At 35.4% G+C, this 27,446-nt stretch overlaps 1 protein-coding gene across 2 annotated transcripts; it reads left to right on the top strand.

Moving 5' to 3' along the window:
• Positions 1–1,801: 1,801 nt before the first annotated feature.
• LOC123563144 (luc7-like protein 3) lies at positions 1,802–25,345 on the top strand. 2 transcript variants are annotated; one of them, XM_053529420.1, is made up of 11 exons: positions 1,802–1,955; positions 6,104–6,170; positions 6,615–6,654; positions 9,338–9,476; positions 9,960–10,037; positions 11,198–11,293; positions 11,545–11,715; positions 13,156–13,364; positions 15,918–16,087; positions 19,041–19,253; positions 24,114–25,345. In XM_053529420.1, exons 1-10 carry the CDS (start codon positions 1,851–1,853, stop codon positions 19,226–19,228), a joined length of 1,263 nt encoding a protein of 420 aa, XP_053385395.1. In that variant the 5' UTR covers positions 1,802–1,850; the 3' UTR covers positions 19,229–19,253; positions 24,114–25,345. The 2 variants fall into 2 exon arrangements, with proteins under 2 accessions (XP_053385395.1, XP_045211703.1); XM_045355768.2 differs by having other exon boundaries at positions 9,326–9,476.
• Positions 25,346–27,446: the final 2,101 nt, after the last annotated feature.

Here is a 27,446-nt window from a genome sequence, read left to right as displayed (position 1 = left end):
AACTGTAGGAATACAAGGCAAAATGGTAGATCTTCCAAGAATCAACGTATTCAGCTAATATTATAAAATTATAACTTCTCATAACTTCCCGGCTGTAATCCGATATTTTAACATTTATATGTAACCATATTTATGGAAAAAAAGTTTTCGAGAGAATATGAAAATGTAAATATGATATACAGCTAAAAACACTGCACTATAATGATTGTGAAAATAAGTTTCTGATTATTTTATTATTGTGTTTGATCAACAAATATTTTTCTTTACATAGAAATGCCAAAAAAACTAGTATAACTTTAAAAGTTATCAATTATTCATTAATTAAAAATAAATTACATCGTTTCCCCTTCTCACTAATAGATACACTTGTAAGGTAGACTGACTCTCCAATGAACAATGACCCTTGTTTATTGGAGCCATACTGTGATGGTCATTAGCCCATAACTGTGCTGGTGAAGACAAAAATCCCTTGGCCCACTGCCAAAATCTAGGCCTTTAAAGAGCAAGGTAAGCCTGAAAATAAGTTAATTTTATATGAAAGCCATTCTCAAGCCTTTCATAACGCTGAAAGAATTTTAAAAATCAAATAACTATTGAAAAAAGATATGGCAGTTTGAAATTTAAGAAAATGGCTGATCATGGAGGCAGCCATTTTAGTGTGTTTATGACGGCATTTGCCACACTGCTGAATTCTTTGTTTAACAAATAAACTTTCAAATAGATTAATTTCATATATTTATTGAGTGTAAGATGTAAATCATGGTAATTTCTTTCACTGTAGCTTGAAAAGGTAGAAAAAAATTTTTATATAAATAAATACAGTTCAGATATGTTGCTAGAAATTTAATAAATCCGCCATTTTGATTTTTGTTGCCATGGAAACAAAATGGCCGCCAATTTGATCAAATATTTAAATACTCATGACGTTCTCATTTTAAGCCAATTTTGAAAATTCTTTCACTTCTTTAAATGGTTCAAGAAATTCTAGCAGACGGAAGTAACATAAGAACAACATTGCATTTCCCTTAAAAAATGGTTTGTCTTCTGAATTTAAAACAAGCATTGTACATGTAAATGGTAGTTTGTCATTCTCTCATACCAGACGTCTACCATAGAAGGTTGTTTTTTTTTTTGGCCGAAATAAGGTCCTACTCTTCCTTCCAAAAAAAAAGTAATTTGACAATAAAGACATTAAAAGGAATTACAATAGTCATACAAAAATGCTATGATTTATTTAAAATTGTTGATACAGTACTTTTCAATATAAATAACAGAAATTATTCAAATACGCTTTTCTCTGGATTCTCTTCATCCTTGTGCAGATGTATATCTATACCGTACTTTCTTTTGTTTAAAATAGTTGTAAAGTTTTCACATTTTAATGCAGTCTAAGACATAACAAGCTAATATACATTCAGAAATTATGGATTCATTAAATACAAATTATTGCAACTTCCTAAAACGGGTCCGTAACTTCAGATATTTGCAGCCATTGCAATAACACCACTACTTTAATTTTTTTATTGGGCACCGTCGATTTTTCAAGGGAACTCTGCTTTTTAGGTAGCAACTACTTTAATTCAGATTAATCTTTGTACGTGGCTTGACGTCTAGATGTCACTTTTCAAAACGATTAGACAACAAAGGAAGATAGATTATTTCACCCCTTGTCGAATTTAAATGAAGTGTACTTACTTTCTTACTTGCTTGCTTATTTGCTTTCTTTCTTGCTTGCTTGCTTGCTTCCTTATTTAGATTTACAGCTAAGATGACTGATACCATAAAATACTTACCGAAGATGGGTTATGAAAAATCAGTAGTGGTATCTGACCTACAAACAGGGATACAAAATGGCGTCGAACGCATTGGCAGCGATGTTGGACGAATTGATGGGCAGAGATAGAAATTTAGCACCTACAGAAAAACGCAGCGAACCTAAATGGGATGATCCAGAGGTTTGTACTATTTGCTGAATAATACAAATGGCAAAACTTTTTGCAAAGACATATATGGTAAGTTCGCGAAAACATGTGATATTGAAGATTTTTTATTTGGGAAGTCAACATGAATGAAGGTCATTTTGTTGTTCATTATGGCTTTTGTCCATTAGCTCTAGTCCAAATAATTATACTCGAGAGTTGAATATCTTTAATATGAAATTAGGCGCTGCCTATCTGACGGGAAAACCAAGTCGTACAGAATCTTAATTCTTATTTCTGCATTCATTTTTCTTTATAATATTTTCAGTTTTGACAGTAAGCTTGACAGTTTTGCTCTTCAGCCTTTTGTTAAATTATGTAAATTATGAACAAAGGCAAATGTTTTTAACCCGCCCGCTTAGCTCAGTAGGTAAGAGCGTTGGTCTACGGATCGCGGGGTCGCGAGATCGATCCTCGGGCGGGGCGTATGTTCTCCGTGACTATTTGATAAACGACATTGTGTCTGCAATCATTAGTCCTCCACCTCTGATAATTTATGTGGTGAAGTTGACAATTACTTGCGGAGAACAGGTTTGTACTGGTACAGAATCCAGGAACACTGGTTAGGTTAACTGCCCGCCGTTACATGACTGAAATACTGTTGAAAAACGGCGTTAAACCCAAAACAAACAAACAAACAAATGTTTTTAAATGTTTGGAATAAATAAACAAGATCAAATCATTTCTTCAAATGTGTCAAGACTAGACTGACGACGGAAAAATCGTTGGGTGCACAGAATCTAGTCCCAAAATGCATCAGAGGCCACTAGTCTAGTACAGTCAGCACTATGGGCCCCAACAATTATGCTTTTGCTGTCAATTCGTTTCTGTAATACAGTTGTCTGAATCCGGGGATGCAAAGTTTCTTTTTAGTTCATGTACACGTAACAAATAGTTTTAAAAATACATATTAATCCTGTGTAAGGTCACATTCATGGTATCAGCGCATTTAGATTATGTGGGTGCAATATCAAGTCAGACGTGACAGTATTTATACTTAATAGCAAACTTAGAAAAATTCTTTTAAAACTTACCTTTGTAAAGAGAAAATGGATATCACAATTAATAAAAAACCAGTGTGAATTTAGTTGCTATCTAAAAGGCAGAGTTCTCTTGATAAACCAACAGTGCCCCATAAAAATAAAAGAAGTTGTGTTAACATTAATGGCAATACCTGGTATTACAGATTCTTTGTATGAAGTTTGATGTTCTATTAAGCTATTAACACAATAACGGTCAAAATTCCCAAAAAATGCTTAAAAATTCCCAAAAACGAGATGATTTTTCCCAATCAGATTGATTTCTTGTGAAAGTTGAACTAAAACGATGCAAATAATCCTAAAAATTCCAACTCTTAATTATGGTTTATTCGCAGAATTTTGTTGCCAATTCGAAGCGCATTGTTTACATAAATTGGGTCACGGCATAGTACGGCAGTATGACTTTCATCACGGTCGCTAAATGCTTTTTCATGCGTCAAAATGAGTCGGAAAAAAAATTGTTAGAAAATTACCTAAATTATTGAAAAATGTCGCATAATTCCAAATATAATAAGAAAATAAAACTTAAACACGCCATCGGTACTCCAGACATTCGAACATCTTTTGGTAAAGTTAAAGAGAAATCAAATTAAAATCAAATCTCAGAAAAGCAAAGTGATCTGTCCAAGAAATCTGAGTCCCCACAAAATGACCCTCAGAAATCAACAGAAGCTCATGGTGACCCTAAGCTAAAATGAACTGAATAATGAGAAACTAGAACGTTAAGTGGACAGCTTTAAAGGAATGAAACATAGAAACATGAAGTTGTAAAAGTAAAGAAGCAAGGACATTTGAATTAAATAAATTTACCTTAAAATAAAACTTTTCAAAATGATTTCTTTATTAAGTTTTGTTAAATTTTCCCAATTTTGAAGTTTATTGCGCTAAAAATTCCCAATTTAAAAGACATGGGCTGTTGCCAAAAAAAGTAAAAAAAATCACTGCCAGGTCAAATCAAAGGAAAAGCTTGTAACACTGTAGAGGCCACATTTATGACTGTATCTTCATGAAACTGGTCAGAATGTTACTCAGGATGATTCAAAGTCCAGTTAGAATCTGGGTCATGTGGGGTCAAAAACTAGGTCACCAGGTCAAATCAAAGGAAAAGCTTGTTAACACTGTAGAGGCCACATTTATGACTGTATCTTCATGAAACATGGTCAGAATGTTACTCATGATGATCTCAAAGTCCAGTTAGAATCTGGGTCATGTAGGGTCAAAAACTAGGTCACTAGGTCAAATCAAAGGAAAAGCTAGTTAACACTCTAGAGGCCACATTTATGACCATATCTTAATGAAACTTGGTCAGAATGTTCAATCTTGATGATCTATAGGTCATGTTCAAATCTGGGTCAGGTTGGGTCAAAAACTAGGTCACTGGGTCAAATCAAAGGAAAAGCTTGTTAACACTCTAGAGGCCACATTTATGATTATATCTTCATGAAACTTCAGAATTTTAATCTTGATGATGTTTAGGTCAAGTTCGAATCTGGGTCAAAAACTAGGTCACCGGGTCAAATCAAAGGAAAAGCTTGTTAACACTCTAGAGACCACACTTATGTCTGTATCTTCATGAAACTTAGTCAGACTGTTAATCTTGATGATCTTTAGGTCAAGTTCGAATCTGAGTCATATGGGGTCAAAAACTAGGTCGCCAGGTCAAATCAAAGGAAAAGTTAACACTTTAGAGGCCACATTTATGACCATATCTTAATGAAACTATCTTGATGATCTTTAGGTCAGTAGGTCAGGTGAGCGATACAGGGCCTTCATGGCCCGCTTGTTTCAAACCTTCCATGAATATTTATCAACATGCAAAGTTGTACCGCTCCCCAACATCACTCCTCCATCCAGTCATGCCCACCACCTCAAGCATGCATCTCCCCAAACCCCCCGCATTTTTTTTTTAAATTTTCGATCAATATTTGTAATCAACATGTGATGTTTTGTACCCTCACCCAGTCACCCCCACCCCCCGTCACCACCAAAAAAAAGCAGTCATTTTCTGTTAAATTGATTTTGACTAATGAAATTATTTGCCTCTAAAGTAACATCCTTAACATAGAAATAGACATTTTAGATAACTCTTGATTGAACATTTATCGATATGAATGCTTTACTAATATATGGATGTATAGGCTTGTACCCTGTATCTTCTACATGCATATATCAATGCATGATTACCTCCCTGATTTTAATAAAAATCGATTTATCTCAGTAAATATTTATAGAACTCATTTGAAATTTCATTATTGTCTTTAGTTGGACTGAGGCAATCAGGGTAGATAGCTATGGACTGATTTTATGTCAAATTACCTCCCTTTGTTTCAAATTTAAATGGGTGTATCTCAGTAACCAGTGAAGATACTGATTTGAAATGTCATCAGTGCGATCAGATGGACTCGGACAATCAGGGTAGATAACTTTTGACTGAATTTATGACTAATTACCTCCCTTTGTTTTATGTATAAGAATATATATCAGCAGCATCTAATGAGATTGGTTTTAAATGTTATTTAAGTCTTCCAGGGTAAGGAATAGTCATGTTAGTACAAAAATGCAGCATTTGAGCCTAGGACCCTCAAACTTGGTATGGAAATTGGCCCTGACTAGGTCAAAAGGGACTGTTTATCCTGATGATATTTAATGTGTATGCCTATGTGCTCTATGTCAAAACTTGATCATATCATTTTGAGCAATGTTACTAAGGTGAGCGATACTGGGCCATCATGGCCCTCTTGTTTTTACTTCACACTACTAATAAGTTATATGTATGACTACAAATCTTTCATAGTCAGTTTTACTTTGACATCTTGATTATTAAACTTACGAAGATATAATTGTCATTTTTATGCCCCCTACCCTTTGAAGAAGGAGAGGTTAATTTGTATTGCTAGGGCAGCTTCCTAATTTCCTGATGAAAAGCCCAGGAATTAATTTGTGACAAAATATGATTAACATTTTCAAAAAAGAAACTGTCTACCTGTCGGTATCCTGACACCTAGCCTGTGTCTACTCGTCCAGTAACATGGAAACTTGTTTCTGCAAGTTAGCTCTTTATATATTGGCAATCTTATGTTTCAGGTATGCCGGTATTATCTCGTAGATTTCTGTCCACATGAACTGTTCACAAACACACGTGCAGATCTAGGTAAGTTTCATATTGACATGCTTAAATGTGTAGCAAGTTTAGAATGTAATTCAATATTTCTTGACACAAAACTATGATAGAGATTAAATTAATCTGCATGACTCAGTTGAAAATGCAAATGGGGAGATTTTTCCATCAACAAATGTAGAGCCTTTATTAGGAACTCGAAGAACTGTCACAGAAGTAAAGATCATTAAGTGGTGACACCCAAAGAAATGATAACTGTGTTCAGATGTCCACATAGATTATTAACTTTTACCCTGCTAAATTCCTAAAATGGACTGGTCTTTCATTCAGTTTGGGCAATACCATTTATTATTTGAAGGGATGTCAACTGAAAATTTACTAACTGAATAGCGAACAGTGCAGACACTGGTCGCAAAGGCAAAATCACTTGCCGCCAGCAGGCTAAAGGTTAACTGTTGTGAGATTTTTGTTTTACAGGTCCGTGTGAAAAGATACATGATGATCACCTTAGAAAAGAGTAAGTTTTAAGTCAAAGATCTAGATATCTTCCAGCTTTTCTTTGAATAAAGACATATTTACGTGAATGAATATTTTTGTCATTAACACTGTTACTCTGAGAAAAAATAATGAAGATAAAAGATTACAATCCAATATGTACAAATTGAAATTTCTTTCCAATAACTAACACAGCATTCTAGAGCAGTTAATGTGTTGTGCACACATAGCTTATTTAGCTCAATTTAGCTGTGATTTATTGCGATCACTCTGCAGCCGCAGACTTTCAAACTTTCTTCAAATGACATCACAAACCATTTGGTAGAAGTTAATGAAACTTAGTCTTGGGTGGTCCTCTTCCAAGATTGTTCAAAATTACAAACATCTTCTCTTAAACTGCTGGACTTATTTGGAAATAACTTGAGAGCAAAAATGTTCCTTGCATGACACTGCTACTGTTGCTCAAAGCTGCCATCTTGATTTGGCAAAATAAACATGGTTGCTGAGATTGGTCTAGTTTTTCCCAATATGGCTCTTTGAAGACTTTGAAACGCTCTCTGAACTTGTTGGCCAGTTTTCAAAATAATTTGGCAGAATGTTTCAATTTCTACCAGTTTGAGCTGTGAAACTCTATGAGTGATACAAGGCGATCATGTCCTCCTAGTCTAAAACTTCTTAGGAACAGGTCCATTAATGGTGCAATTTGGAATTTTTGCGTTGCTAAAACATGGAAAGTGGGTTAAAAATGGTTAAGAAAACAGGCAGTTTTTGGAGGAACATACATAAATTGGAAATTTTGGAATTTTTGTACTCGTTCAAAGAAGGGGAAAACTGCAGGCACATCATCATTAATTTTACTTACCGGTAGTTTGCTTTTGATGAAATCCTTTTGTGTGGAGTAATTATGTCTCCCCCAGGAGACATATTGTTTTTGTCCTGTCCGTCCGTATGTGACACTTCATTTCCGAGCAATAACTGGAGAACCATTTGACCTAGAACCTTCAAACTTCATAGGGTTGTAGGGCTGCTGGAGTAGACGACCCCTATTGTTTTAGGGGTCACTCCATCAAAGGTCAAGGTCACAGGGGCCTGAACATTGAAAACCATTTCCGATCAATAACTAGAGAACCACTTGACCCAGAATGTTGAAACTTCATAGGATGATTGGTCATTAAGAGTAGATGACCCCTATTGATTTTGGTGTCACTCCGTCAAAGGTCAAGGTCACAGGGGCCTGAACATTGAAAACCATTTCCGATCAATAACTAGAGAACCACTTGACCCAGAATGTTGAAACTTCATAGGATGATTGGTCATGAAGAGTAGATGACCCCTATTGATTTTGGGGTCACTCCGTCAAAGGTCAAGGTCACAGGGGCCTGAACATTGAAAACCATTTCCAATCAATAACTAGAGAACCACCTGACACAGAATGTTGAAACTTGATAGGATGATTGGTCTCACAAAGAGTAGATGACCCTTATTGATTATGGGATCACTCCGTCAAAGGTCAAGGTCACACGGGCCTGAACATTGAAAACCATTTCTGATCAATAACTAGAGAACCACTTGACCCAGAATGTTGAAACTTCATAGGATGATTGTACATGTAAAGTAGATGACCCGTATCGATTTTGGGGTCACTCCATTAAAGGTCAAGGTCACAGGGGCCTGAATATTGAAAACCATTTCCGGTCAGTAACTTGAGAACCACTTGACCCAGAATGTTGAAACTTAATAGGATGATTGGTCATAAAGAGTAGATAACCCCTAATGATTTTGGGGTCACTCTGTGAAAGGTCAAGGTTACAGGGGCCCGCACATTGAAAACCATTTCCGGTCAGTAACTTGAGAACCACTTGACCCAGAATGATGAAACTTCGTAGGATGATTGGTCATGCAGAGTAGATGAACCCTAACGATTTTAGGGTCACTCTGTTAAAGGTCAAGGCCACGGGCCTAAACATGGAAAACCATTTCCAATCAATAACTTGAGAACCTCTCGACCCAGAATGTTGAAACTTCATAGGATGATTGTTCATGCAGAGTAAATGACCCTTATTGTTTTTTGGGTCACTCTGTTAAAGGTCAAGGTCACAGGGGCCTGAACATTGATAACCAGTTTCGATCAACTTGAGAACCACTTGACCCAGAATGTTGAAACTTCATACGATGATTGAACATGCAGAGTAGATGACCCCTATTGATTTTGGGGTCAGTCTATTAAAGGTCAAGGTCACAGTGGCCTGTTCATGTAAAATCATTTTTAAGAAATACCTTGAGAACCACTTGACCTACAATGTTGAAACTTAATAGGATGATTGGACATGCAAAGTACATGACCCCTATTTATTTTGAGGTCACTTGATCAAAGGTCAGGGTCACAGGAGCCTGAACAGTGACTTGAGAACCACTAGGCCACGAGTGTTGAAATTTAGCGGGATGACTGGACATGCCAAGTAGATGATCCCTATTGCAGCCAACCATCAGTGTCTCTTTCGCTCCTGACCCCTATTGACTTCTTGCCTATAGGACTTTGCATTGGGGGAGACATGCGCTTTTTTACAAAAGCATTTTCTAGTTTAATTTTGTAATCTTAAACTTGATTCTAAATATGTCCTATGATGTTGATCTTAGAAGTAGTGCACTTCTGTTTAATAGTTGCTGATGCTATGTACTTTTCATTTTTCTTGATACCACGAAAGATACAAAAAAAGTTCAAGAGTTGGTCGTCTTGGTTACGAGGAAGATTTTCTGAGGTATTTACAGACATTGATCAATGATGTAGAGAAGAGAATTAGAAGGGGACACCAAAGGCTTGCACTTAACAGTATGCAAGGAAATGTAAGTTTATTGATTAATTATTTAACATTTAGATTCAAGGTCTTGTGAAAATACAAAAGAAGTTTCTTCAAGTGGGTGCTTGCTTTTACAGTTGATATTATACATTGGATTTTTTCTACCTTCCTTTTATTTATGATAGTACAGATGAACAGACATGATTATGTTTATAAAAATTGTAGATGTTGGTGCTAAATATTTCCAAGTAAAAAATTAGCAAAAAGAAACCATGATGAATATTGTCTAATCTACATTCTATGAACCACTTTAGTATTTATTAAATATTGACCATATCCGTATTACTACTAAAACATTGTACATATCAAAAACTGTTTTCAGATACTCTATTTGTTTTTGCAGGTATGAAGTTTAAGTTAAAATAACTTCCAAAAAGTTTGTCAGTTTATTTCTAGTTGGAATTTTTATTTGTGCAAGGGATGCGAAATGAAGGGGATTTGTTGATTTTGTGATTTGTGTATATTTCAGTTGAATGGAAATCCAGCTAGTCAGAAAGAAGAAAAGGTCAAAATGCTGACTGAGAGAATCAATGATCTTGTACAAAAAGTAAGTACTCCGAACCAGCTTGTTTAGCAATAAAAACATAATTTACGAAGAACTATGAAATACAACTATTTGTTGTGCTGAATTTAGTGTCATTGTTTTCAACAGTACTGTAAAATCATTTGATTTCGTGGGCATAAAAATAAGTCCCTCACAAATATTAATGATTTCACAGTATTTGAATTCAATAATATAGCAGTCATTCAGTCTGATTCCTTTCATTTTTACCAGTATTAAGTTTCTGTCTGCCAGTAGCTAGAGTAGAAATTCTTCACATCAATCAAAGGTTAGGACAAGTGACCATAAACATGTTGATTTATTGTTGAGAATATACACCTCACCCAAGTTTCAGATGTACAGTGAAGGTGGGATTGACAGTTAATATCAGTGTTGAAATAGTAAACAGATTCTTTGTAAATAAAAAAGTCCAGATGGCATGGTGCATTTCAGTTCAGAGCAACAGGTCATTGCTTTGACAAATTAAATATATCATTAAATAGAAAAAGCAAGCTTAGTGAGAGGGATGTGTTTTGGTGAAAGACGCTGCAGAAGAACAAAACTTATTTGTTTCTTTGACATGGGGTTTACAGAGGCTTCTATTCCTGAGTGGTTAATGTTGCTGTTTAGAATCACTTGCCCATCACTGCTCTGTGATAGAAACCCCACTTAGGGTGTAGAATTCTTTTAAGTCAGGAAGTTGTTCAGCTGTCTTAAGGAAGGTTAGCGGTTCTACCCAGATGCACACTTGCATTTGAAATGGTGCATGAGGGGCAAATGCAGTTCTTCCACCATCAAAGTTGCCATATAACATATAATTGTGTCTGTGTGACATTAAAAGAAACAAAACAAAAAACAATGGATTTCACAGTAGTTTTTCAGTTATGTAATATGTGATATCAGTCTTTTAACCTTACCAGTGTTCCTGGACATTTGTATCAATTTTGACTGGTTTTGTGCAATTGCTAAAAGCTTCCGCACTTGAATTAGGTTAAAACTCACAATGCAATATTTCAGTTATGTTTGTTGTTATGGCAATCCGGTTTTGGATTATGTTCATGCACTGACCAGTTGTTTTCTACTTACTGAGGTGAATTTCTGTAATGTTTATGCTAATGAAGATTAATGAACTTTGAACTTCAAGTTTTATGATCACTTTGTTTCAGGCAGAGGAACTTGGATGTGAGGGTAAAGTTGAGGAAGCTCAAGGTATTATGAAGCTATGTGACCAACTTAATGAGGAGAGAACACAGTTACAGAATGTAAGAAAAATTTCGTATTTAAAATTCCCAAGCCTGACCAGTTGCCATTTTAATCACACTTGAAAAAATACTAAACAGTGTCTGTGATAGAGTTTTTATTTTTAGAGATTTTTGCCTAATGGGAAACAGATTAAGTTGCATTTGGATTTTGATACATTCTATTCAGTTTCATAAAATATTTCTTTGCAGCATTTCATACCAGTGATATCTCATTTTTAAATCTTTGACAAATAATTGAACTTGTATTTTAGAATCCAACACCAGACCCATACAACGAGCCACTGAAGGCAATGGAAGTATGTACTGTATGTGGGGCATTGCTAGTGGTAGGTGACGCTCAGCAAAGAGTAGATGAACACATCATGGGAAAACAACATTCTGGCTATGCAAGAATTAGAGCTTATGTAGAAGGAAAAAGGATGGTTCGTTTTCTTTGCTTTTCAATGTTTTGAATCATTATCAGGAAAATGAATTCTCTTCGCTTCAGCCTGAAGAAAAATGTGTAAAACTAGGCATTCAGTTCAACTGTATTAAGCTTTTAGCTAAGGGAGTGGCAGATGGGGCTGCTGTAAGTCGTGTAAAAAGAACAACAGAATGTCAGTTCAGGAATGTTTAAAGTAAATACAGTACCTGCATGATATAGGTGACTGTTAAGGGCAGTAAAAATATTATTATAGAAACAACCTGCTGGAGTTATGTCCACTGTTAATGAAGAAAACTTGCATAAAACATATATATGAGAAATATGGTGGAACAAAGGGCTGGGAGTCAGTCTATTGTAAGCAATATTACAATTATTCAATCAGTCACATTCCAGACATTCTCAAAATTTTCCAACATTTTTTTCCTGTTTAGTATACTGTATAATACAAAATGTAAATAATCAGTCTCTTCAACCTGACGAGTGCTTTTTTAGAGGCTGGCCAATATCAGACTGCATAGAAAACATAGTAAATGCTCAAAGTCACATGGAGGCTTTGAAGTGAAATCTTCAGGATTAAGAAACAGCGACCATTTGCTATGCTGTCCATTTCAGTTTCTTAATCTTGAAGAATTTACCTCATAGACTTGATCCTACAAATAAACAGAACTGCTCAAAAGCAGTATAATTGTATGCTCAAAATCAATAAATTGTTCTATTAATGTCGCCAAACAAAATACTGTCTGCCTTATTCTTTATGGTGTTGTTAATTGTGAAGTAGGTAAATTACAACGTATTCAGAATATGTGCGCCAAACTTGTTCTCAACCGTAAGATGCGTGATAGTTCAAAACAGGCATTATATGACTTGCACCGGCTACCTGTGAAGGCAAGAATCAATTTTAAGATCCTTACTTATATGTACAACTGCTTTGTTGGTAATGCTCCTCAATATCTAATAGAACTTTTGTCTAGTAAAATTTCAAAACGTACACTACGTTCGTCAGAATCATCAGTAGGATGCTACGTTGTCCCTTATAACAAGAAAAAAACATTCAGTGACAGAAGCTTCAGTACGGTTGGTCCAAAACTTTGGAATGAACTGCCATTAAATCTCAGACAAATTGAATCAGTTAAAATCTTCAAAAAGCAGTTGAAAACTCACTTCTTCAAAGACTACTATTCATTGTTCTAAAATTCATACTACAGCAATTACATTGAAGCAAATCAAGACTTTGTGGTAATACTGATGAATTGTTTTTACTGTTTTTAATGCATGATTGTACAACGCCATTGAAGATGCTTTGTGTGTTGAAATAGGCGTTTAAGAAAATTCTCAAGTTTCAAGTTATTGAAATGTCTTTAAAATTACCTAAAGCTATTTTCATGACGAGAATTTTTGTGTACATTGTATAAAACAATTTGATAAAAAAAAATTGCAGAAAACCAAAGAGGAAGAAGAAGAAAAAGAAGCCAAACTGAAACAGGAGAGGGAAGAGAGAGAAAAGGAAAGGGAGAAAGAGAGGGAAGAGCGTAGGAAGAAAGATGAAGAAAGAAAGAAGGAAAGAGAAGAGAGAGAGAAAGAAAGAGAAAGAAGGAAGAAACGCAGTAGGTCAAGGAGCAGAAGTCGTAGATCCAGGAGTAGAGATAGGTAAGCTCTTACTAATAAAGACATCATTTGGTTTTGTTGTTTTGGCCTAACAGCTTTTTGTGAGAATATGCATTTGTGGATTTCATATTTATGAAAAATCACTTATAAAGTATTTAGCATCTTTTCAGCGTTTACATCATTTTCAAGTGCTGTTGCTGCACAGATGTTACATCATTTGTTATTTCATTTCAAATGTTGCTTAGTATTCTGAAGAAAACAAAATTTGTTGAAAGCTCACCGGAGTGTTTGTTAGTCCCCTACTGGTTGAAAACCAGTTTCGGGGACTATAGGAATGCACTTTTCCGTCATTCCGTCATTCTGTCATTCCGTCATTCTGTCATTCCGTCCGTCCGCAATTTCGTGTCATGTCCATAACTCTTTTATCCATGAAGGGATTTTATTATTACTTGGCACAAATGTTCCCCATGATGAGACGACGTGTCATGTGCAAAACCCGGACCCCTAGCTTAAAGGTCAAGGTCACAATTGGAGGTCAAAGGTCAATAGGGCTTTTTTCCTGTCCGGTCCATAACACTCCCATCCATGAAGGGATTTTAATATCACTTGGCACAATTGTACCTCATAATAAGACGATGTGTCATGCACAACTTTCAGACCCCTAGCTCAAAGGTCAAGGTCACACTTAGTAGTCAAATGTTAACATGGCATGAACAGGGTCTGTTTCGTGTCCGGTCCATAACTCTTTCATCCATGAAGGGATTTTAATATTACTTGACACAAATGTTCCCCATGATGTGACGATGTGTCATGCGCAAAACCTGCACCCCTGACTCAAAGGTCAAGGTCACAATTGGAGGTCAAAGGTCAACAGGGCTTTTTTCCTGTCCGGTCCATAACTCTTTCATCCATGAAGGGATTTTAATATTACTTGACACAAATGTTCCCCATGATATGACGATGTGTCTTGCGCAAAACCTGCACCCCTAACTCAAAGGTCAAGGTCACAATTGGAGGTCAAAGGTCAACAGGGCTTTTTTCCTGTCCGGTCCATAACTCTCTCATCCATGAAGGGATTTTAATATCAATTGGCAAAATTGTATGTCATAATAAGACAATGTGTCGTGCACAACTTTCAGACCCCTAGCTCAAAGGTCAAGGTCACACTTAGTAGTCAAATGTTAACATGGCATGAACAGGGCCTGTTTCGTGTCCGGTCCATAACTCTGTCATTCATTAAGGGATTTCAATATTACTTGGCACAGATGTTCTCCATGATGAGACAACGTGTCATACACAAATCCCGGAGCCCTTGCTCAAAGGTCAAGGTCATACTTAGAGGTCAAAGGTCTAATTCAAGAAGGACTTTGTCTGGAGCATTTCTTCTTTATGCATGGAGGGATTTTAATGTAACTTGGCACAAATGTTCACCACCATAAGACAAATTGTCTTGCGCCAGAACCTGGTCGCTAGGTCTAAGGTCAAGGTCATACTTAGAGGTCAAAGGTCAAATTCAAGAATGACTTTGTCCGGAGCATTTCTTCTTCATGCATGGAGAGATTTTGATGTAACTTGGCACAAATGTTCACCACCATGAGGCACACTTTTTTAGAATTACGTCCCTTTGTTGTTACTATAAATAGATTACATTGTAACTTTTTTATTACTGGCCTTAGGGAAAATTCAAGACCACTTTTCTGTGGTACAACATGCATGTTACATCCAATATTTAGGTGTATTTTGGTCTATCTCTACCTGGTAAAGATTTTCTTGTGGACTTACATTTTATAGATTTTTTTTTTTTTTTTTTTTTTTTTTTAGGATTAATTTCACTTTGTTGTTATTATAAATAACTTTTATGATAACTTTTTGTAAAATCGGCCAAAAAAATTCCAAGTGAAAACAACTGTACGTTTTTATATATGCAAATTTTAATCCAAGTGCTTTGTTATATTATATTTTAAATGTAGTACAATATTGTTTATACATCATTGACAAATACCAGTTCATTATGTTATACTGCAGTAGAGAAAATTAGGTGCCTTCCAGAAGGGGACTTTGTATTGCATGGCAATACTTCATTCACTTGTTTTCTTTTAAAAGACTATACATATTATGGGAATTTTAATTTGGTAGGATTTACTTTCGTATATTGATGTAACCATGAAATCCACAAAAACTAGCCCTGAAAAAATATTGATGACTTACAGTTCACTCATGCATTTGCATGTAAACAAAATGAGTTTTGAGTCGCTCCCCATAAAATTCATGTGAAATTTCGCGTAATATTTTGAATGTACATGTTGTCAAGAAAACCATTGATTTTCAAAATCATCAGGTTTAAGGAGCAGTTGTACACTTCCTTTTACTTTTGAGATTTTACTTGCATTATTTATGAAGTCAAGTTTTTACTCATATATTTTAAATTGGTTTACAAGTTTGACACTTTTTAAGTCTGTCTCAGTTTCTAAGGAAAACTACAAAAATGTACTTTCCAGGTGCTTGAAGAAAGGTCGCTTGTGACTTCAGACTATCTGCTGTTGGAGTACCTGCCCTTATTTGTTTCTAAGAAAGCATGCTTATGTATTTTAACAGGAAGAAGAGGTCAAGAAGTCGTAGCCGTCATCGACGTAGATCTCGCAGTAGATCTCGTGACAGACACCATAAGTCACGTCGTCACCGCAGTAGGAGTCGTGAGCGTAGTTCCCGAAGTGAGGATAAAAAACGGAGATCAAGAAGCAGAGATAAAAGCAGCAAGAAGTCAAGTAAGTTCTTGATTTACCTTCTTACGTAACAAGCATTTGTTTTGCTTATGGTATTTGTAAGGTGCTAAGATACGCTGACACAAGTGGCATAACAGCTTTCCAGCTTACTGGCTATTATTTCAGACAAAGGCCGGTAGCTGGGTAGCTTCAGCACATTAGAAATTTCTATACTTTGAGCAGTGTTCAAACCCACAGCAGTGAATGACGAGTGATTCCAAGCCAGAAACCTTAACCACTCCGCAGCTGAGTCCCACAAAGTAAACATGGGCTAACTTCAGAAAAAAGCTATGGATGTTGACTGTCAGCCCTTCATTTTTTAGTTAGGAGAATTATAAATCTATCAACATCTGCACTTTTATGTTGCATTTTCCTTATGATGAGCAAATTAAGCTACAGTTTGGGGGCGAAGGGGGAGCCCAGCAAAAAATTATGATATAAATCTAGCATATGCCACCAAAAGTGTTTAAGAAGTGAGTGTTTTTAGCTCACCAGAGCTAAAGGATCACTCACCGTCCGGCGTCTGTAAACTTTTACTTTAAACGACATCTCCTCATAAACCGCTAGGCAATTTTCATCCAAACTTCACAGGAATGTTCCTTGGGTGAAGCTCTACAAAAATTGTTCAAAGAATTGAATTCCATGCAGAACTCTGGTTGCCATGGCAACCGAAAGGAAAAACTTTAAAAAAATTCTTCTCATAAACCAGAAGCCCTAGAGCTTAGATATTTGGTGTGAAGCATTGCCTAGTGGATCTCTACCAAGTTTATTCAAATCATGACCCCGGGGTCAAAATTGACCCCGCCCCAGGGGTCACTTGATTTTACATAGGAAAATCTTTAAAAATCTTCTCAAAAACCAGAAGCCCTACTGGTTTCGAAGCAGTTTCCGTCATAAAATGAAGGTTTTTAAAATGTCTTTTTTTCTTGAACGTTTCAGTTCTGTAAAATGCTCCCAAAGAGAACACCTTAGCTCTTCTGCTTTACGAAAACATAAATATCAATAGTGTCTAGCCCACGTGATAACACAGAGGGGCTCCAAAAGGGGTGAATAAATAGAGCTGAATCGGTTGACTACAGAAGCAGTTTCCGTCATCAATTTTTGTTTTAATATTTATGTACATTTTTACAGTGAATACGACTAGAAAAGCACCATCCATGTTTTTTTAATCTTTCTGGTGAAATTAATTAATACAATTTTAAGAAGTTTGAAGGTTCAGGTGTTAAATTAGGCTTGTTGAAAATTGGAGGTAAAAAAAGAGCAAAACCTGAGACTCAAACTCGCGATCTCATGCTTGTGAAGCCGATATTCTACCGATTGAGCTAATCGGCCAGTTGACATCATGGTGACAATTTATATATCTTATATACACATAATACTACGTAAGGGATACAACCGTCACTTTGTATAGCACATAGTATGTGACCAGTTACCCCCCTTGGATAAGAAAATCTGGCAGGGGTAACCTAATCATCTATAGTTCATATTGGTTTTTGCTTTCTTAACTGTGAAAAAAAAATTATTGCAGATGCACAAAAGTGACTCATTTTTATCTTTATTATGTATTTTTGGTAAATCATCTGGTTTCGACTGCCAAAAGGAGGAACTTCAAACTTAATTGGGGATTACGGAGTTATTCTTTGCGCATGCGCATTAGTTGTACGTGAAATCCTCCATGTGCGGAATGTAAACAAAACAATTATGGAATGAACAATTCCAGTTTTCTTGGAAAGTTTTTACCCTTTGTTGCTGAAATTTCACAGAGCTCTGGATTGCAGGGTAGCGTTATGGAAACAATCTTGACTTCATTGTGAAGAACGTCACGAAACGTAAAATAACGCGTTGACGGATACTACTAGCCGACGGAAACTGCTTCGAAACTAGTAGAGCTTAGATATTTGACATGTAGCATTGCCTAGTGGAACTCTACTAAAATTGTTCAAATCATGACCACGGGGTCAAAATTGACCCCGCCCCAGGGTTCACTTGATTTTACATAGATTTCAATAGGAAAATCTTCAAAAAAATTTAAAAAATAAACCAGAAGGCCTAGAGCTTAGATATTTGACATGTAGCATTGCCTAGTGGACCTCTACAAAATTTGTTCAAATCATGACCCCCAGGGTCAAAATTGACCCCGCCCCAGGGGTCACTTGATTTTACATAGGAAAATCTTCCAAAATTTTCTAAAAATAAACCAGAAGGCCTAGAGCTTAGATATTTGACATGTAGCATTGCCTAGTGGACCTCTATAAAAATTATTTTCAAATCATGATCCCAGGGGTCACTTGATTTTACATAGGAAAATCTTCAAAAAATTTCTAAAAATAAACCAGAAGGCCTAGATCTTAGATATTTGACATGTAGCATTGCCTAGTAGACTTCTACAAAATTTGTTCAAATCATGACCCCACCCCATAGGGTTACTTGATTGTACATAGAAAAATCTTCAAAATTTTCAAAAAATAAACCAGAAGGCCTAGATCTTAGATATTTGACATGTAGCATTGCCTCTACAAAATTTGTTCAAATCTTGACCCCCACCCCCTCAGCAGGGTCAAATTGACCCAGGCCCAGGGGTTACTTGATTGTACATAGGGAAATCTTCATAAATTTGCTAAAAATATACCAGAATGCGTACAGCTAGATATTTGATATGTTACATTGCCTATTAGACTTCTACAAACTTTGTTCAAATCATGACCCCCGGGGTAAAATTGGCCCCGCCCCAGGGGTCACTTGATTGTACATCGGAAAATCTTCCAAAAATTTTCTAAAAATCATCAGTTTGACATTTGAAACATGTAGCTCATATTACTCAGGTGAGCGATCCAGGGTCATCATAACCTGCTTGTTTCAAAAGACTGAAAGTTTTCATCTCAAGCTAATACAACTTGCCATACTGGGATTACTAAAAGTAGTTAAAAAGAGGTTTAAGACATAATTAATATTTCAGGCCGTGAGAGAAGCAAGTCTGAGGACAAGCAGAAAGAATCTAGCAGAAGCGAGGAGATAAAAGTGAAGACTGAACAACCATGTGGTGATGAAGACAAAGCCATGGAGACGCAAGTTGAGATAAAAGAAGAGATCAAGACTGAGCCTGAGAACGAAGCCACTGATAAGGAACCAGGAGAAACTAACTGAAGGTGACTTAATCATGGATTTACAGGTAAGTGACTAGTTATTTCTCTTTCTTATATCATGTTTCTTTTTTGTAGGTCACCAGGTAAGTGAAACAAATATAAAAAAAAAAAGCTTTCATTGGAGAAAAAAAAAGAATTTAGAGATTGGTTATTTCCAGTAAATCTTTGGCAAGTTCTGTGCTTTGGGTAATACAGTTTTAAAATATAGGCCATATTGTCCTCTGCTGGTTGAATGATTTGGAGAAAACTGGTTGTGAAACAAAGAGGCAGGTGAATGCAAAAATGTTTTATGATACTTACTGCTTATTTCATTTTAGATTTTGGCATGAAACATTTTAATAAAATTCTTATAGTTGAAGAATTTCAAAAATAAAGTACCCAAAAAATTCATCACAGAACTTTCCAAACCTGACAGCTGAGTTGTTAAAGTAAACGATAACATGCACTAGAACTTCATTTCTTAGCCAAGCAGCAGTCGTCTCAACAGTCTAACATGCCGCAGTGAATTGATGACGGACACAGATCATGCAGGAATCATGGAAAGTTTTGCCATTTAAAACAAGCATTGAATTGTTTCAGGTATTTCTAGCTTGTCTAGCTTTAAATACCAATGGATATTTTTTACACAAGTTATACTATATATATATCAGGTATATCAAAAGTTAAGGCAACTTTTTTGGTCACATTCATAAAATCTATATCATTTATGGAGAATGTGTCTTCATCATATTAACATTTTGTAAGAAAGATACTGGAAATCCCTTCAACTGCAGCAGTCGGACCTAGTGCAATGATTGCCTGTTGACAGTGGGTGGCCCCTTATGTTTTGGAGGTAGTAAGGTCATACTTTTCAGTAAATAAGAGACATTTTGGGTCTATGTCTGTCAGATTTAATGTGGTGATTGTCGGTGTTATAGTACAATTATTAGCTCATCTGATTTTTTGAAAAAAAATGATGAGTTATTGTCATCACTTGAGCGGTTGTCGGCGTCGGCGTCGGCGTCGGCGTTGCCTGGTTAAGTTTTATGTTTAGGTCAGCTTTTCTCCTAAACTATCAAAGCTATTGCTTTGAAACTTGGAAGACTTGTTCACCATCATAAGCTGACCCTGTATAGCAAGAAACATAACTCCATCTTGCTTTTTGCAAGATTTATGGCCCCTTTTGTACTTAGAAAATATCAGATTTCTTGGTTAAGTTTTATGTTTAGGTCAACTTTTCTCCTAAACTATCAAAGCTATTGCTTTGAAACTTGGAATACTTGTTCACCATCATAAGCAGACCCTGTACATCAAGAAACATAACTCCATCTTGCTTTTTGCAAGAATTATTGCCCCTTTTGGACTTAGAAAATCAGTTTTCTTGGTTAAGTTTTATGTTTAGGTCAGCTTTTATCCTAAACTATCAAAGCTATTGCTTTAAAACTTGCAACACTTGTTCACCATCATAAGCTGACCCTGTACAGCAAGAAACATAACTCCATCCTGCTTTTTGCAAGATTTATGGCCCCTTTTGGACTTAAAAAATATCAGATTTCTTGGTTAAGTTTTATGTTTAGGTCAACCTTTTCTCTTAAACTATCAAAGCTATTGCTTTGAAACTTGCAACACTTGTTCACCATCATAAGCTGACCCTGTACAGCAAGCAACATAACTCCATCCTGCTTTTTGCAATAATTATTGCCCCTTTTGGACTTAGAAAATCATTTTCTTGGTTGAGTATTATGTTTAAGGCAACTTTTCTCATAAACTATCAAAGCTATTGCTTTAAAACTTGCAACAGTTTTTCACAATCATAAGTGGACACTGTACATCAAGAAACATAACTCTATCCTGCTTTTTGCAAGAATGATGGCCCTTTTTAGACTTAGAAAATCATGGGTAGGACAATATTTCTATTATACAAAAAAAATCAGATGAGCGTCAGCACCCGCAAGGTGGTGCTCTTGTTTTAGGGGTCATTGGGTCAAAGGTAAAAGTCAAAATTACCTCAAGACAGAAAATTGTTTTCATTCATTTGCTGGAGACAGTTTGAAATAACTGTTAAGCTTAATGGGATTGGAAGATTGCCTTTGTTTAATAGATGATCTGGTTGCTTTAGAGTTCAGTAGGTCAAGGTCACTGATCTTTGAACTAAAGTCAGTTCCCAATCATTTACTCAACAATGCTTAGATCTATAGATTTCAGACTTTGCTGATGATTTTCTGTGGTCAGTAGATGACACATGTTGCTTTGGGGTCATTAAGTCAAAGGTCAAGGTCACAGCAGTCAGAATATCATAGACCTCATTAGACAGGCAATCAAGTGGGACATAATTTTTACAGACAGCTCTTGTTGAAACAAAATTTGCTTGGCAGTTGTTAAGACTCATTTCTTTCTAACATGCGTTTCTACTCAGTTGTTGCTGATGCAGTAAACACCTTTTTCTTTAAAGACATCTATCTACCCTGTTTTACTACTGAAAGTGTGGCCATCATGTAGATGTACAGTAAGACATTTTTATCATTTATAAATGGCTCAGGTGACAAATAAATTTTTCTAGGCTTACATAGAGAGATATATGTTTCTTGCCATAGGCAATTTAAATTACAAGATTTTTTTCACCTTCAGCGTAATACTGAAGTTATACATGTATGTGTATACTGTTATTATAACATAATTTGAATATCAAGCGCATCATCACTAAAATAAATGCTATAACACGATAGTATAAGAAAAACATTTGGCAAGTAAAACTGTCATGCAGTGCCTGAAAATTGTTTACAACATATGTGTAATCCATATCAGTCAGTATATCCACAACTATCATGAGAAAGGTATTTGTAATTATTAGGGGTACAATTTGAAGAGGCTGGATAGATGTCTTTAATTTAATACAGCAACTATCAGAATTCCCCTTAAGTATATACACTTTAGTATATACATGTGAAGTTGACATAATTATGTCCTTCCATCTTTAATTAAATGGATTTTTCTCCTTGTCATATGATTTCATTCTGTACAAAGACTTCAGTTTCAGACAGAGAGGAATTTTAGTGAGAAAAATATTTAAACAATATGAAAGTTACAATTTATAGTTCTTATGTTATTGTTTCATTAACATTGCTATGTTCAACCTGGTGTTGTTACCTCAAGAAAGGATCTATAAATAGAATCATGCAGTGAAATTATGCATGGAGTACAGAACAATGCATATTGTCACAATTAAGGAAAGGTATATATTAAAAGCCCCAGTGTGGATAAGAGGTATTTCTTATGTGTTTTATTAAAAATGGTGTATTGTTTATATTCTGTAACAAAAAAGGTTCTTTGAGATGACAAATGGAAGCAAACTTTCATTATTATCTGTCAAAGGTATATTTATCGTAGTCTGCAAGGTCTTTGCCTGCTTGACCAAGGCATCAGCTGATATAGAGAGGTATTTATGCAAGTTTTAGGACAAAGATGATAGTTTTAATGAAAGAAATTTAAGGGTTTTTGCTGTATATATTTTACTCTAACCAAGAGAAACATGCCATTCTGTGCTAAGTTTAGCCTAGCTCAATAGAGAGACAGGCTCTTGAGTCTGATCCCTAGGTGAGAAAATGTTCTCCATGACGATTTGATAAAAGACATTGTGTCTGAAATCATTCATCCTCCACCTGTGATTCATGTGGAGAAGTTGACAGTTACTTGCATAAAACAGGTCAGTACTGGTACAGAATCTAGGAACAGTTGTTAGGTTAACTGCCAACCATTATATGACTGAAATACTGCTGGAAAATTGCTCTAATCCAAAACAAACAAACTGTTCAGTTTGATAATAACTATGCAAAAGAAACGTTACTCTGTCTGTTAGCATAAATAATGCTATATAAGGCTTTAGCCTAAAATTGTTCTCTGATTTATTTTCCAAACTATTTCCATTGAAATGTCTGGACTTTTGTTTAGTCCTGTTTGCAAGACATTAGTGTGACTATGCCTTTAGGTGTCTGATAAATATGAATTTTAAATTAAATTTTAATGTATGTAAAATGGATTAAAGGAAGTTAAATGAGGTGGCTTGGAAATCAGCAGCCTATGGCAGAGATAAGATACGAGGTAACCATGTTTATCATCTTGGTATATACTGGTAGAGTTGCTGTTTCAGATTATGTTGGTATTTTGCAGAGGTTAGTGGCCTAACTGTACATTGTTTTCAGGTCTTTTATTTGTAAATGCAATGTTTTGTGTGACCTATTTTTTTTCATGAACAAATTCTTTATAGAAATGGTGTTCAAATTCATAGACATAAAATTTAAAGCTGATACACTTCCTTGCATTCAAAAGTGATGGAATGTTTTGGGCGATTTTTAAGTACCGAATAATGTATTTTCATAAATAAGACAATGTTCACTGTTGTGCAAAACAGCCAAATTTTCGAGTAGTAAGCATTCAAAGATAAAGCAAGGTCTTGATAGGAAATTCAGGAAAAAATCTGGCTTTCAACTTTGGAAATTTGTGTAATAGTTTGAAATTGACTACATGTATATGATATTTGAGATAGGCTAAATTTTGTTACCTTATATTTCTATCAAGATCCTCTGCAGTGTTCCCATAAAAATTTGAAATGGACTATATAATTTTATGTCACACAAAGCACATATAACATTGTATACCACTCCACCAAGATGAAGAAGATAGAAGAGGTCAGTGCTAATTGAAAGATTTAATTGACCATAAATTGCCAGTTGTACACAGTTTTATATTTTTATTCAGTTTTACTTAATGAAATCCGCCTAACTGGAATATTTGTCAGTAGAAGAGGTTGAGCAAACACACAACTTCATACAAACTAATACTTTGTAGAATAAGGATTTAGTCCAGAGGAGTAAATTTTGTTTATTAATGCTTTAATTCATGTTTTTCAGAATGTTGTAAAAAACTGCCACTAGTTTGAAGTGTTTAATAAAAAGGACTGCATCATCGTGGAGGACAATTGTTTCTACAAGATTTCATCGAGGTACCCTCACATGTTAAAGTTACCAACATATATGTTCTGTACTTGTTATTGATTTTGTATTACTAAACTTACATTGATTAATCATTGTTGTCTGCTTATATTAAGTAAAGTTTTGGGCTTTAATGATGTTTTCATTGCTATGAAATTTTGCTTTTTACTGTTATTACATTTGAATTAAGTATTGATTGTCTGCTTCCTAAATTGAAGTGTTGATTCATGTTCTCTCTAGTATTTGTAGTTATGGAAGTTTACTTTTATGTAATTTACTAACGAGGATAAAGAATGCTGTCAAAATACACTTTGTTTACATTATATGATTATGTGAAAATAGGCTCATGCATTACTGTCTCGACTGAATAAACATTTTCTGTTGAATGCAAAGCTTTAGCATTGTTGACTCTAAATTTGAAGTATGTTTGTATAGGAGAACCAATTGAATTTATTTCATTCAGTTTATTTAATGCAAAGAGTTTTATAAGACATTAAAAGCTTGACAATTTTGCTGATCTGTCCATCCTGGTTTATCACACACCTGGAGTCTAATTTTTATACCAGTGCTAAAAAAAAATAATATAAGAAAAATGGACTATCTGAGACAATTTCAAATTCAGAAATTTTTATCAGAATTGTAAGTGCACTGTAGACCAGTAGACTAATATAAAACTAAATTTTTGTATGTTTGCTTAATTTTATGAATTTGTGTCAACTTTGTTTTAAATGAACATAGAATGTAATCATTCCAGAAATTGTCTTTTGTATTTCTGCATCTGTTAAAAGAAATTTTTACCTACATTGTATATTGGACAGAAATGATAAAAATAGAAGGTCATACTGTTTGATATTACTAAAGATGTGGATATGAATAGAAGGGGATGAGTGCATGTTCTTATCTAGTGTTTCAATTGGGTAAATATTGTACTAACTTTAATAAACAAAGAACACTACATATTGATAAAAGCTTTCTTATTTGGAATTGTTTAAAAGGTGTTTCTACAGAAAGGTGCAAGGAAATCAATTTGAATTATTTGTCAAAACATGTGACCTTCAAACCAAGCTTTGTCAGTAGTTAATTTGAAGTGACGCTTTTTTTTCCTTATACAAAATATTGGAAGTCAGTAAAAACATGTGAATATTTAAAAATGATTTGCTCTTGAATTGAATAGGTTCTACCCTAACCCCAGCCCCAACAGTATCAAAAAATAAATTGGTTTGCTCTCTCCTTTAATATGACCAAAAATGTTACTTTTCACATGCATTATTATCTGGCAGAATGTAGGCAATGTTCCTCTGATAATTACTGATGGTGTGTAGATACCTACCTATAAATGAAAGGATATTTCATACAATACCCCATTTTTACTTCAGTGTGTAGTTTGTACAACTAAAATTTGTCCTTAAATGAGTTGTCTACTGGAAATGGGAGAGCAGAAAGCCTCAATGCTTGTTAGCTCACCTGAATTTGTTCAGGGTGAGCTATTAGTGTGTGTGGCTGGTCATCCACACTTTTAACATCTCCTTCAAACTACTGGTTGGAATTGCACCAGATTTGATCTTTAGAATCTTGGCAAGGTACTGTCACAGATTTGTTCAAATGGAATATCTTGGACATGGTCCTTGTTAGGGCCTTCTTGAGCTAGAAACTGCGTTAAAAACTTCAAACAACTCCTGAACTGCTTGATTGATTATAGCATTATTTTAAGGTCCTGTTGCAAATTTGTTTAAATGGGGGCCACGTGGGGCTGATAAAATCTTCTAAATGACTTATTCTGTATAGCCGCTTGATGGATCTTCGTCAGACTTTGTCTGTAGCATCATTATCTTGATTATCAGGTCCTCTTCCACACTTGTGTATATACAAGTGTGAGCATTTTTGGACTTTTGCATGGCCGCTAGAGCTAAAATAGAAATACCTTGAATGGCTTTTCATGGAGTGGTTGATTGATCTTCACCAAACTTGGTTTGTAGCATCATTATAAAGCCCTCCCTTTATTATGTTTAAATAGAGGCATTTTGCCCCTTTTGTGGCCACAAGCGCTATAAGTAGAAATAATTTTTTCTAAATGATTCGCTTGGCAGATCTTCATTTAACTTGGTCTGTACCTTACTTGAAAGATTCAGATTTGTTTAGAAAGGGGAACCGTTGGCCTGTTTTTAGCTCACCTGTCACATAGTGACAGGGTGAGCTTTTGTGAGCACCCTTCATCCATTGTCCGTCCACAATTTCCTTGTGAACACGATGGAGACCACCATTTGTATTTGATTTTAATCAAACTTGCACACAACTTGTATGGGCATAATATCTCAGTTCCTTTCGAAAAATGGCCAGACCCTATCATGGGTTCCAGAGTTATGACTCCTTAAAGGGCCAAAATTTGCCATTTTTGGCATGTGAACATGATAGAGACCACATTTTGCAATCAACTTTAATCAAACTTGCACACAACTTGTATTGGCATAATATCTTGGTTCCTTTCAAAAACAGGCCAGATCCCATCATGGGTTTCAGTTATGGCCCCTTAAAGGGCCAAAATTTACCATTTTTGGCTTGTGAACGATAGAGACAACATTTTGCAATCAACTTTAATCAAACTTGCACACAACTTGTATTGGCATAATATCTTGGTTCCTTTCAAAAACAGGCCAGATCCCATCATGGGTTTCAGTTATGGCCCCTTAAAGGGCCAAAATTTACCATTTTTGGCTTGTGAACGATAGAGACAACATTTTGCAATCAACTTTAATCAAACTTGCACACAACTTGTATTGGCTTAATATCTCGGTTCCTTTCGAAAATTGGCCAGGTCCCGTCATGGGTTCCAGAGTTATGGCCCCTTAAAGGGCTGAAATTTGGTTTGACATTTGCAGCCATATAGAGACTTCATTTACAGTTCGATTTGATACAGACTTGCAAAATATCTTCAACCACAATAAATGCTAGATTCCTTGATGAATCTGTTTATGGCCCCGGAAAGAGCCAAAGTTTGGTATTTTTTACCTTGTGAACACTATAGAAGTGACATTTTATATTTGATTTTAACCACACTTAAATACAACTTAGTCGCAATAAGATCTCAGTTCCTTCCGAAAACTGGTTAGCTTCCATCATGGGTTCTAGAGTTACTGCCCCAGAAAGTGGCAAAATTTTTTATATTTTGGCCCTTTCAGCCATATAGAGGTTTTATTATCCCCCGACGAAAGTCGGAGGGATATAGTTTTGGCGTTGTCCGTCCGTCCGGAGCCA

The sequence above is a fragment of the Mercenaria mercenaria genome, chromosome 2, assembly GCF_021730395.1.
Source record: "Mercenaria mercenaria strain notata chromosome 2, MADL_Memer_1, whole genome shotgun sequence".
Lineage (NCBI taxonomy): Eukaryota > Metazoa > Mollusca > Bivalvia > Venerida > Veneridae > Mercenaria > Mercenaria mercenaria.
The sequence above is the reverse complement of the archived record's forward strand: the minus strand, read 5'-3'. Positions and strand labels throughout refer to the sequence as shown.

Coding starts and splice junctions, on each gene's coding strand:
- LOC123563144 (XM_045355768.2), top strand. CDS start 1,851: ATGGCGTCGAACGCATTGGCAGCGATGTTGGACGAATTGATGGGCAGA. Junction 11,716..13,155: donor ATGTAGAAGGAAAAAGGATG/GTTCGTTTTCTT, acceptor AAAAAATTGCAG/AAAACCAAAGAGGAAGAAGA. Junction 13,365..15,917: donor AGATCCAGGAGTAGAGATAG/GTAAGCTCTTAC, acceptor GTATTTTAACAG/GAAGAAGAGGTCAAGAAGTC.